This window comes from Neofelis nebulosa, chromosome 13 (genome assembly GCF_028018385.1).
Source record: "Neofelis nebulosa isolate mNeoNeb1 chromosome 13, mNeoNeb1.pri, whole genome shotgun sequence".
Lineage (NCBI taxonomy): Eukaryota > Metazoa > Chordata > Mammalia > Carnivora > Felidae > Neofelis > Neofelis nebulosa.
In genome coordinates, this window is record NC_080794.1 from 34,071,934 (window position 1) to 34,085,171 (window position 13,238).

Consider the following 13,238-nt stretch of genomic DNA (forward strand, 5'->3'; position numbering starts at 1 on the left):
CATAAATGAAGTAAAAGGACAAAAGACAAACTGGTAAAAAAAAAAGATGTACACCGTGTACAACTTTTAAAATCCCGTAAGAAAAAAATGAGCAAGTCAACCAAAAAATATGTAAAAGATATGAACAGGCAATAAACTATAAATACAAATGCAATACAAATCCATACAGATACTCAGGGGCACCTGGCTGGTTCAGTCGGTGGAGCATATGACTCTTGATCTCAGGGTCATGGGTTCAAGCCCCATATTGGCAATAGAGATTACTTAAAAAATAAATATAGATGCTCAACCTTGCTTCTGGTTAAAGAAACACAAATTAAAACAAGAATTTCAACTGTCAAAGCGGCAAAAACAGGCATTCTCTCCTACTACTGGATGGAGGATGTTTTGTTATGACCAGAATTTTTTAAAGCACATTCTTTCTGGGGCAGCAATCACCTCTAGGAAATTACTCTTCAGATATCCTCATTAAAGTATATTGGGGTGCCTGGGTGACTCTGTCGGTTGAACTTCTGACTTCGGCTCAGGTCATGATCTCACAGTTTGTGACTTCAAGCCCCGCTTCAGACTCTGTGTCTCTCTCTCTCTCTCTCTGCCCCTAACCCACTCGCATTCTGTCTCTGTCTCTCTCAAAAATAAATAAACATTAAAAAAATTTTTTTAAGTATATCAAGATATCAACATGCACATACAAGGATGTTCACAGCAGTATCATTTATAAAAGAAAAAAATTAGAAACAGTTTCAATTATAGCACATCCATCCTATGGAATATCAGTATGTACTGATACAGAAAAACGTCTAATATATTCCTAAAAAGACAAAAAAAAAAAACAAAAACCCACAAACTTCAGAAGAACATGCATACAGTAGTTTACACAGGGGTTAGACATGCAGTCCGTACATGCAAAAAAACCTAGTCAAAATAACTCTTGAAAATTCCTTAAATAGCCCATAAAGTTCAGTATAGATTGTTGAGTATATCCAACTTTGAGCAGTAATATTCATGCAAAATAAAATTTGAGAAACAATGAACCAGTCTAAAGGAAAAAGGGGGGAAAAAAGGGAATTCAGGGGCGCCTGGCTGGCTCAGTCAGTAGAGCACACAACTGTTGATCTCAGGGTTATAGGTTCAAACCCCACATTGGGTATAGAGATTACTTAAAAATAAAATCTTCAAAAGAAAAAAAGTGATGAATTCAGCTATCTGAACATTCAAATGATCATGAGTTTACAACTCCACAGTCTTTAGCACTGCATGGGAGATGGGTGAAAAGTTATTCCCATTTTACTATTCTAATCTGTTTTGGGGTTTTTTTGGTTTTTTGGGTTTTTTTTTGAGAGAGAGAGTGTGTGTGCACAGGTGAGCAAGGGGCAGAAAGAGAGAGGGAGAGAGGGAGGGGAGAGAGGAAGGGGAGAGGGAGAGAGGGGAGAGGGGGAGGGAGGGAGAGGGAGAGAGAAAGAGCGCACAAGCAGGGCTCACATAAAGCGGGACTCGTGCTTACAAACCAGCAGATCATGACCTGAGCTGAAGTCCAATGCTTAACCACCCAGGCACCCCTATTCTAATCTGTTTTAATATTAAGCCTTTATGATCCTAATAAAAGTATTTTTTTGTTGTGGGGATTGTACATTGCTGAGTACTTGGCACTTGGAATAGTGCCTGGCACATAATACAAGCTTAATATTTGTCAAACAAATATATGGGAAATAAAGTAATAAACACTTAGCATAGGGTCCGAGTCAAAGTGCTCACTAGGTGGATGCCAGATTAGAATTGAAATCTTGCTTATCAGAGTCACAATGCAAATTGTTCTTTGAATTGATAGAAACAAAAATAGCTTTATCTTTGTTTTTTTTAAGCCAACTCTACCCTCCAACGTGGGTTCAAACCCATGACCCTGAGATCAACAGCCTCGTGCTCTAACAACTGAACCAGCCAGGTGCCCCAACAGCTTTATCTTTTTGAAAACTGGTATTTCCTTTAGTGGTTTTAGTGAACTACTCTTTCCTGTGGCAACCGGAAACTGGTTTCAAGACTTCTTAAAGAAATCTCATCTTTAGCAATGAAGTCTCCATTCTAGTTATGATTTCTATTGAGTTTAATTTTTACAAATGATATATAGGTACATATATGTAACTAACCACATCCACATAAAGGCCGAGATGCTCAGGTACAGTTTTGTTCTAAGGTGTACTAACTTCCTAACCATATAAAACATCAAAGGGATTTACATAGGTGACAAGATTACGGGCACTGTAGCTTTCTTACTCTTACTCTTCGGTGTTAAAAAAGGTGACACTTTTTTTTTTTTTTTTTTTTACATGGCAGTGATACATTTAATACTAAATTAAACCTTCTAGAGCTTATCTCAGATACTTGGCAGTATGTTCTATCAGGGCACAAAGATGAAGCTGCTAACCCAAAACACAGACTACACGGAACAACGAGGAAGGTGTGAGAAAGAACAACATTTCTCCTTCTTGTCTTTCTAGGAACCCAGTAACACTTCACTGCAACAGAACCAACCTTGCTGTATGAAGTTAAGCCCCAAATCTAGCATAAAACACTCTCCACTCCTCACAATGTTAACTCCTTCTCAAAACAGTCTGAAGAAGATCTCTCCAGATAGTTTGGAAATTTGGTTTCTGTTTTTCTGGGAAAAATATATTAAATGGACTTCTGAATTCTCTAATTTGAAGAAATTAGAGTCTTAACTTTTATCTACAGGAAATGTTTAGAGCTAAATTTACTAAACTGAACACAACTTTTAACAAAATCCCTCCAATCCACAGTCTTGCATGTTTATCCTTAAGGTTTTTGTTTGGTTTTGATTTTCCTTAATAGTTCATATCTTTCTTTTCTACATTTAAACTTTTCTTCCTATTTGGTTTGGCACACTCATTCATACCTTTATACAAGTCAATGATTACAGAGGTGAAGAAAAAAAGGAGAAATTACTCGCTAAGTTTGCTGCCAAGTTCTTGAAGAGCTTGCTCCTGTTCGTGATGTACTTTTTTCAACTGCTGATTTTCATCCTGGATGTTAAGGAACTCCTTCAAAACAATAAAAAGAGAAAATGCAATTTAAAGGAAATAAACAAGAAACTCCAAATTGTATACATACCAATAATTAGGAACACATATCCTTTAGTTTTTTATAAAAAGTAGAACTCTATGTCCAAGTTCTTTCATCGCTGCTCCATCAAATATCACCTATTTCACATTCATTTAATCTCCTTACTGGTTTTGTGTTTTTTAAGTAAACTCTCCAACCAACGTGGGGCTCGCACTCACAACTCCAAGATCAAGAGTTGCATATATTACCAACCGAGTCAGCCAAGAGCCACTTCTTATTGGTATTTTTAAAGATGACTAGTATATTCTGTCTCTTTGGTATAAATATAAATTATGATTTCTCCTTTTAAGTAACTTAGTTTTCAAAGATATCATTTTTAAAAGTTTTACCACCATTTACTTTTTTAAGACTAATGATTTGCTGGGTCTCATTTCTAAGATGAGATAAGGCATCTTTCTCCTTTTGAAGATCTTCCTGCAAAGTCTGCCTCCATTCCTTCTCAATCTTCAAATCAGTTTCCAGTTGCACCCTTGAATGACAAATACACAGAAGCTTAGTGCTATTTATCACACGAGAGTTGTTTGTACTCTTTAGTAACAGCATCTTTTTGGTTGATTGTTTTCACTTTTGTGCATTTCTTCAGGTATTTTCTTTCATAAATATTTTTTGGTAAATAAGTTCAGCAGCACAGGGTTTTTTGATCCCAAGGTATCAACTTATTTGCCAACCACAAAAACTCCTTGCTAAATAATAATTTATGTCATTTTTCAATTCTGTAAACATAAGTACTGTAAGAACACAGAAAATGCCTGGAAGGGCATATCACACGATTAAAACTAGTTACATCTGGGGAACGGAATCAAGGAGAAAAATGTGAGGTTTTAATTATTTACATTTCTGTGCCATGGGAAAATTTTACAACAAACTATATTTCTGATATAAGAAGTACAGCCACCAGTAAAGCAATTTAACATCAGTCACAGAAAAATCAACCCTCATACAAAGTGTTACTTTACAGACTACTGCTGAAAGCTGACCAATTACAAGACAAATCTAAGACCAAGGAGACACTGAGGGGAAATCCATACTGCCTGGAAATGCCAATTCACATCTGAAACACCACCTAATCATTCTAATAGGTACTAGCTGGCAAAACAAAAGTAGTCAAACTCCTACATTTTAGATACCGAAAAGAAATCATTTTGAAAATTATTGCTCATAAGTAGTTATTACAGATGAGGCATATGCTGATAATGCTACAGTTTCTAATACTTTAAATTTTAATTCCAACATATCATAATATTGACACTATCACAATATTACACCATTTTAATATTCTTGTGTTAATATTTTGATTACTTTTGTTTCTTCATAAAGTTAGCATTTCCATCCACAGCCACATTATTTCTCAGTGAAGTAAATTTCAGATTTTATAATTCAGGATGAAGAGAAGAGATACCTCTAAATGGAATTTACAAATTGTTTATAAATACTATTTCACTATACATTCAAAAAGAATACAGGGACGCCTGGATGGCTCAGTCAGTTAAGCGTCCGACTCTTGATTTCAGCTCAGGTCCTGATCTCACGGTTCATGAGTTCAAGCCCTGCATCAGGCTCCGCACTGGCAACGTGTAGTCTGTTTGGGATTCTCTCTCTCTCTCTGCTCTCCCCACTCTCGCTCTCTCAAAAATAGATAAATCAATTAAAAGGGAAAAAAAAGAATACAGAAACAGGTTTATGTTACTAAAAGTGAAGTAACTGAACTACAGAGTGGCCTCATCATCCAGAATCAGAAAAAGACTGAGAGAAAAAGCAAGGGAAAAAAATGTTAAGTTATTATAAATATATTGTCAAAACACATGTTGACCACCAAAGTTGGAAACCATAAAGGAAGAAAAAAGGAAAAATACAACTACATGAATATTTTAAATATCTAAATGAAAAAACCACTATGAACAAAGTTTAAAAACAGTAAACTTAGAAAACATTTCACTGTCTGTGAAATACCCAGAGTAAATACATAGTTTTTTTTTAATGTTTTTTGAGGTTTATTTACTTCTGAGAGAGGGAGACAGACAAACAGAGACAGAGTGTGAGCAGGTGATGGGCAGAGAGAAGGAGACACAGAATCCAAAGCAGTCTTGCAGCACAAAGCCTGACATGAGGCTCGAACTCACAAACCACGAGATCGTGACCTGAGCCAAAGTCAGACACTTAACTGACTGAGCCACCCAGGCGCCCCAATACATTAAGGGCTCTTACAAATAAATATTAATAAGCTGAACACCCCAAGGGAAAAAAGTAGATGATAGGAGCTGGTAACTAACAAAATAAAGATATATAAAAGGATCTCACCAATAATCAAAGATTTGTAAATTCAGAGAATTAAGCACAATTTTTCAGGCTAAAGGATTCCTTCAGGTTAACTGATATGATGGTATAGGCCTACGTTAATTGATATGATACAATGTCCATGACATAGTAAATGCAATAAACAAAATACTAAGGAGCATGTAGCATGATCCTGTCTAAAAAACATAAAAAACATCTATGCATACCAGAAAAAAGGATACTCACCAAATGTTAAAAAAGTTTGCTCTAATTTTTATCTTCTTCACATTTTTCTATATTTTCTTACATTTAACCAACAGCATGTAATATTTTCATAGTCAGAAATCAATAAAGTTACTTCTCCAAAATGGGAATTTGTTTTTCTTGGACACAGTCCCAGCTGCCCATTTCTACAGAAACCATTTCAATTTTTTAAAAAAAAAAATTTTTTTTTCAACGTTTTTTATTTATTTTTGGGACAGAGAGAAACAGAGCATGAACAGGGGAGGGGCAGAGAGAGAGGGAGACACAGAATCGGAAACAGGCTCCAGGCTCCGAGCCATCAGTCCAGAGCCTGACGCGGGGCTCGAACTCACGGACCGTGAGATCGTGACCTGGCTGAAGTCGGACGCTTAACCGACTGTGCCACCCAGGCGCCCCAACCATTTCAATTTTTTAACGTTTATTTATTTTTGAGACAGAGAGAGACAGAGCATGAACGGGGGAGGGTCACAGAGAGAAGGAGACACAGAATCTGAAACAGGCTCCAGGCTCTGAGCTGTCAGCACAGAGCCCGACGCGGGGCTCGAACCCACGGACCGTGAGATCATGACCTGAGCCGAAGTCGGACGCTTAACCGACTGAGCCACCCAGGCACCCCACCATTTCAATTTTTTAAGCCATCAGGGACAATCAAATTGTTCACACTCTACCAAATTGCTCACATGTTCATACTCTACCAAAATGTCACATGTTCACATGTTCATACTCTACCAAAATGTCACCAACTGAGAGACAAACTTACTTTCATGGCTTCAGCAGAAACAAACATCTCTCTACAGTTGTACCCAAGACTTATTGAATAGGTTAGCCCTATAGGGAAGGGCCAGGTCCCTACAGTGTTAATTGGATCATCCTTTGGTCAAGGAATAGCTGCATCAATGCAGATAAAGATCAGATTTGTCTAAGTGATTCAGTAACACAGAGTACCAGGGTTTTAAAACTGTATTCTAGTGACTGGCAAAAGTGTTCCAGTCTTGCTTTTCATGTTTTTCATTTGGTAGGGCACAGGCTTACACAACAAAACATTTCACATCATTAAAAAACCTGATGACTGAGGGGCTCCTGGGTGGCTAAGTCAGTTGAGCATCCGACTTCAGCTCAGGTCATGATCTCACAGTCCATGGGTTTGAGCTGGCGTTGGGCTCTGTGCTAACAGCTCAGAGCTTGGAGCCTGCTTCGGATTCTGTGTCTCTCTGCCCCTCCCCTGCTTGAGCTCTGAGCTCTGTCTCTCCCTCTCTCTCAAAAGTAAATAAACATTTAAAAAAAAAAAAAGAAAGAAAGAAAGAAACCTGATGAATTAAATGCTTCTTGTGATTTTTGTTGCCAAGGGAGCCCTGAAAATGCTAGCTATCCTTTTATGGAAGTATTAAAATTAAGAGAAAATGTTTGTTTACTGAGTGTTTTTGTTTTGGGGGATGGGTTTCAGTTTCATAATGTACAAATGATGCAAGTTTTCAACTAAGGTGATACTCCTTGGCCTAAAGCCTTATTCTACAGAATAAGAAAAATGTTATTTTTGTAGTAGGTTAAAAGGAACTTTAAAAACATGATTACAAAAAAAACGCCCCAAGAAAAGCCTCCTCTCTCTTGCTAAAGAACCGGGAAGAGGTAGCCTAGCATGATAGAAACCTTTGTGACAATACATACCCTGTTCTGGGGGCGGGGGGTGGAGCAGGTGGAAGGTGGAGAAAACCATAGGCCCCCAACCACTGTCAGCAAAAGCTAAGTGGGGAGCCTGGACTTTCACTACCACTCAGCAGTAATGAGATGTCTACCACCCTTATATTAGTGGAGACTATATGGGGAACCTGGACTTTTATTCCTACATCAGTAACAAGGCATTTCTCACTTTCACCACAGGGTAAGTGAAAGCCAAGTGAAAAACCTAAATTTCAACCCCTGCCCAGTGTAATGAGATACCTCTAACTCTCCCCCTCCAGGATGGTACCAGCAGAGACCAAGAGGAAAGCCTGGACTTCCACTCCTACTTGATAGTAACAAGACACAACTCCTCTCCTCCACTGTGTCAGTGGAGAGTAAGTGGAAAGCATAGATTTCAATCCTTTCCCCATAGTTAGGCACCCTTCTCTATCCCATCCAGAATGGTCCTAGGCTTCTGCTATACTCACTTGGTATAAAGAGTCAGTGTCTATATTTCTCCCTGCTGGTGTGGTGTCAGTGGAGAACTGCTCAAATGTAAAATTAAATTAGATGCAGTCTCATAATTCTCAAGACATCCAGAATGCAATTGAAAAAAATTTGTCATAACAAGACCCAAGAAAAATCCCAACTTGGATGAGAGAAAACAGATGCCACCATGTCAGATAATTCTAGACAAGAATTTCAAAGCAGTCATCATAAAAATGCTCCTATGACCAATTAAAAACATACCTGAAACAAAACAGGAAGCTTTAGCAAAAAAAGAGAGAAAGAAGGAAGAAAATACACTCAAATGAAAATCTTAGAACTGAAAACTACAATAACCACCCTAAATGGGCTCAGTAGAATGAAGATGATGATAAAAGAATGGATTTCAAAACACTACCGTAGAGGGGTGCCCAGCCAGCTCGGTCAGTAGAACAAGCAATTCTTTATCTCAGGGTCGTGAGTTCAAGCCCCATGTTGAGCATGGAGTCTACTTAAAAATGAGAAACAAAACACACAACACTACAATAGAAATTACCCAATTTGAACAAGAAAGAAAAAATAAACTAGAAACTTACAGGACTATAAAAAAAAAAAAAATTCTAAAATTCAATGTTATCAGAATTCCAGAGAAGAGAAAGCAGGTGGACTGGAAAATGTATGTAGGAAAAAAGATGCCTAAAAATTTCCAAATTTGTCAAAGATAAACCTAAAGATTCAAGAAGCTGACCAATCGCTTCTTGTCCTTTTAGCTAAGATAAAGTGTAGTATCAAGAAGATGACCATGGGGTGCCTGGGTGGTCAATCAGTTGAGTGTCAGACTTCGGCTCAGGTCCTGATCTCGCAGTTCACGAGTTCAAGCCTCACCTTGGGCTCTGTGCTGACAGCTCAGAGCCTGCAGCCTGCTTTGGATTCTGTGTCTCCCCCTCTCTCTGTCCCTCCCCTGCTCATTCTCTGCCTCTGTCTCAAAAACAAACACACACACACACACACACACACACACACACACACACACACACAGAAGATGACCAAAGCCCAAAAAGGATAAATCCAAAAGAAAATAATCTTGGGTAAAGGAACAAGGATTCAAATGACAGTGTTTTCCATCAGAAACTATGAAGACCAAAGAAAATATTCAACCCTTTTTAAGTGCTGAAAGAAAAGAACTGTCAATTTGGAATTCTAAGGATATTCTGAAAATATCCTTCAGAAATGAAGCTGACGGACTTCAAGCTGTATTATAAAGCTGTAATCATCAAGACAGTATGGTATGCGGACAAAAACAGACACTCAGATAAATGGAACAGAATAGAGAACCAAAATGGTTCCAAAAATGGACCCACAAATGTATGGCCAACTAATCTTTGACAAAGCAGGAAAGAATCCAATGGAATAAAGACAGTCTCTTCAGCAAATGGTGCTGGGAAAACTGGACAGCGACATGTAAAAAAATGAGCCTGGACCACTTTCTTACACCATACACAAAAATAAACTCAAAATGGATGAAAGACCTCAATGTAAGACAGAAAGCCATAAAAATTCTCCAGGAGAAAGCAGGCAAAAACGTCTTTGACCTTGGCTGCAGCAACTTCTTACTCAACACATCTCCAGAGGCAGGGAAACAAAAGCAAAAATGAACTATTGGGACCTCATCAAAATAAAAAGCTTCTGCACACCGAAGGAAACAAACAGTAAAACTAAAAGGCAACTGACAGAATGGGAGAAGATATTTACAAATGACATATCAGACAAAGAGTTAGTATCCAAAATCTATAAAGAACTTTTCAAACTCAACACCCAAAAAGCAAATAATCCAGTGAAGAAATGGGCGAAAGAAATGAATACACACTTCTCCAAAGAAGACATCCAGATGACCAACCGACACATAAAGCAATGCTCAACATCACTCATCCTCAGGGAAATACAAATGAAAACCACAATGAGATACCATCTCACACCTGTCACAATGGCTAACATTAACAACTCAAGCAACAACAGATGTTGGTGAGGATGCAGAGAAAGAGGATCTCTTTTGCACTGCTGGTGGGAATGCAAACTAGTGCAGCCACTCTGGAAGACAGTATGGAGGTTCCTCAAAAAATTAAAAATAGAACTACCCTATGACCCAGCAATTATACTACTAGGTATTTATCCAAGGGATACACATGTCCTGTTTGGAAGGGACATATGCACCCCAATGTTTGTAGCAGCACTATCAACAATAGCCAAAATATAGAAAGAGCCCAAATGCCGATTGATGGATGAATGGATAAAGAAGGTGTGGTATATATACACACAATGGAGTATTACTCGCCAATCAAAAAGAATGAAATCTTGCCAAACACAGCTACATGGATGGAACTAGAGGGTATTATGCTAAGTGAAATTAGCCGGAGAAAGACAAACATCATATGACTTCACTCATATTATGACTTTAAGATACAAAATAGATGAACATAAGGGAAGCGAGGCAAAAATAATATAAAAACAGGGAGGGGGACAAAAACATAAGAGAGTCCTAAATATGGAGAACAAACAGAGTTACTAGAGGAGTCATGGGAGGGGGGATGGGCTAAATGGGTAAGGGGCATTAAGGAATCTACCCCTGAAATCATTGTTGCACTATATGCTAACTTGAATGTAAATTAAAAAAAGAAATTAAAAAAAAAAAAAGAAATGAAGGTGAAATCAGGACTGCAGATGGGAGGAAACAAAACAACTAAGAGAATTTGCTGCCAATAGACCTACCCTAAAAAGAATGGCAAAAGTAGTTCTCCAGACACAAAGAAGAAAACTTAAAATATCAAGAGTAAAGAAGAAATAATAAAGAGTTTTCTGAATTATGTTTCAGGCTTGAAGCACAAACTATAATATTGTCTGATGTAGGGGCACCTGGCTAGCTCTGCTGTAGAGCATGCAACTCTTGATGTCAGAGTTGTGACTTCAAACCCCACGCTGGGCTTAGAGTTTACTTAAAAAAATTAATAAAAACTTTCTAATACTGTCTGATGTGGTTCTCAATATTATGCAGGGAAAATATTTAAGCAATTTATGTTATGAAAGGGAGTGGATAGGGGCACCTGGGTGGCTCAGTCAGTTGAGCGTCCAATTTTGTCTCAGGTCATGATCTCACGGTTCATGGGTTTGAGCCCCGCATTCGGCTCTGTGCTGACAGCTCAGAGCCTAGGGCCTCTCTCAGATTCTGTGTCTCCCTCTCTCACTGCTCTCTCTCTCTCAAAAAAAAAAATTATAAAGGGGAGTGAATAAAAAGATCCAAGTGGAGGTAAGACTTCCACACTTCATTCAAAGTAGTAAAACACCAGTAGACTGTGAAAAGCTGCAAACATACAAGAAAGTAGAGCAATCACTAGAATATCTATACAAAGGAATACACTTAAAAACACTAGAGATAAATAGGAATTCTAAGTTATATTCAACCCATGAGAAGGCAGGAAAAATGAAATAAAGGAATGAGAAAAAAACAATAAAATAGTAGACTTAAGCTCTCATATCAACAATTACACTAAATGTAAATGGACTAAATACATCGTTAAAACAGATTGTTAGGGGGCACCTGGGTGGCTCAGTCAGCTAAGCACCCAACTCTTGACTTTGGCTCAGGTCATAATCTCACAGTTTATGGGATCAAGCCCTGTGTCTGGCTCTGCACTGATACTGTGGACCCTGCTTGGGATTATCTCTCTGCCCCTCTCTGCTTGTACATGTGCATGCTCTCTCTCTCTCAAAAATAAACTTAAAAAAAAAAAAAGATTGTCAAAACAGATAAAAAACGTGAACAATGAGAAACTTACTTCAAATATACTGATAATAATAAATATTAGACCAAAAGTTTAAAGACTGAAAAATGCAAACATTAATTTTTTGTTTACTACATGACAACATTAATCAAAAGAAAGCAGCTGTGGCTCTATTAATATCCTGTAAAGAAAATTATCAGAGACAAGGAGGCATATCACAAAATGATAAAAAGATTAATTTGCCAAAAAGACACAGCAATCCTAAATGTGTTGGCACCAAACAGAATCAGAATACAAGAAGCAAAACTGATAGAACTAAAAGTAGAAATACACAAATCTACAATTATAGATGGGATATTCAAGAAATGCCCTCTCGATAACTGACAGAACTATTAGAAAATGAGCAAGACTAGAGGAAGAACTTATCACTTCAATCACTGAATCTTGCAGCTTAGCAAGTTACACATCATAAATGGCATGTAGTCTTAATGATCTATTAAATATGATACATAACTATTTCCTATTGTTGTTAATTTTTCCCCACATACTTACTGGGGAATAAATACTGATGTTTATAAAGTAAAAACTAAAATACCCCTGTTAATCTGCCATCACTCCCCTGAGTGAATCTGAATTCTTTGAACCTGAATCTGAATTCTTTGAACTTTTTTTTTTTTTTTAACATTTATTTATTTTTGAGACAGAGAGAGACAGAGCATGAACAGGGGAGGGGCAGAGAGAAAGGCAGACACAGAATCTGAAACAGGCTCCAGGCTCTGAGCTGTCAGCACAGAGCCCGACGCGGGGCTCGAACTCACGGACCGTGAGATCATGACCTGAGCCGAAGTCGGCCGCTTAACCGACTGAGCCACCCAGGTGCCCCTGAACTCTTTTCTATGTATATGTAAATATACACATGTACATGGTTTTAATTTTATAAAAAATGGGATATTTCACATACTATCTGCAACTTGTTTTTTTCTTCAGTCCAATGACATATACTGACATCCTTCCTAGTTGGTGATATACAGATCTATCATATGAAGTACTAATAAAAATATTCTCATAAAACATCATGTTCTATGATAATATAAGTTCCTTTGAGTTATAAAGGCCTATTACACTCAGTATCTGGAAACATAGGTTTTATCATAATTATGTTTTCTAACTTTTTTTTCCCAAGGAGAACTCCACAAACTAGCTGTAATCATTAACTAAACGAAAATATAGGTATCCTATCTTGATGTGCAAAAAAGCGGCAGTGGAAATTATGTTAATACAAGTATTTGTTTCCAAGAGTGAAATACTCACAGCTGTTTCTCCTTTTGGGAGATTTGTTTCTGCAGACTGTCGGATTTACTCTGACACTCTTGTAGATATTTCTTGTCTTCATCTTCGGCTTCCATTTGCGCCTTCTCTGCTTGCTGCAATCTGGTGTAATTCAAATCAACTTTGGGTAAAACTGAGGCTAGAACTAGGGTGTAAAAGGGTGAAGAAGACAAATAAAAGAAAAATGGGGAAATAGAAACATTTCTAAATGAAAACAAAGTTTGGGGGGAAACTCACAAACTCAAACGTGAAAGAGCCACACAATGTCTAGAAATTGTTTTGTGATTTTTTTTCAACATAACATATAATATG

At 37.6% G+C, this 13,238-nt stretch overlaps 1 protein-coding gene across 7 annotated transcripts in view; it reads right to left on the reverse strand.

The window, feature by feature from the left end:
• The window catches only part of RUFY2 (RUN and FYVE domain containing 2), a 51,655-nt gene that overhangs the window by 11,237 nt on the left and 27,180 nt on the right, over positions 1 to 13,238 (reverse strand). For 6 of the 7 annotated variants that reach the window (XM_058696507.1, XM_058696504.1, XM_058696503.1 and 3 more), the window contains 3 exons: positions 12,909 to 13,028; positions 3,478 to 3,607; positions 2,962 to 3,056 (listed from right to left, as the gene is read on the reverse strand). In XM_058696507.1, the coding sequence (XP_058552490.1) occupies positions 2,962 to 3,056; positions 3,478 to 3,607; positions 12,909 to 13,028 (345 nt within the window). Of the gene's footprint in view, positions 1 to 2,961; positions 3,057 to 3,477; positions 3,608 to 12,908; positions 13,072 to 13,238 lie in introns of those variants that run through there. The other variant, XM_058696510.1, reaches the window with a different exon arrangement.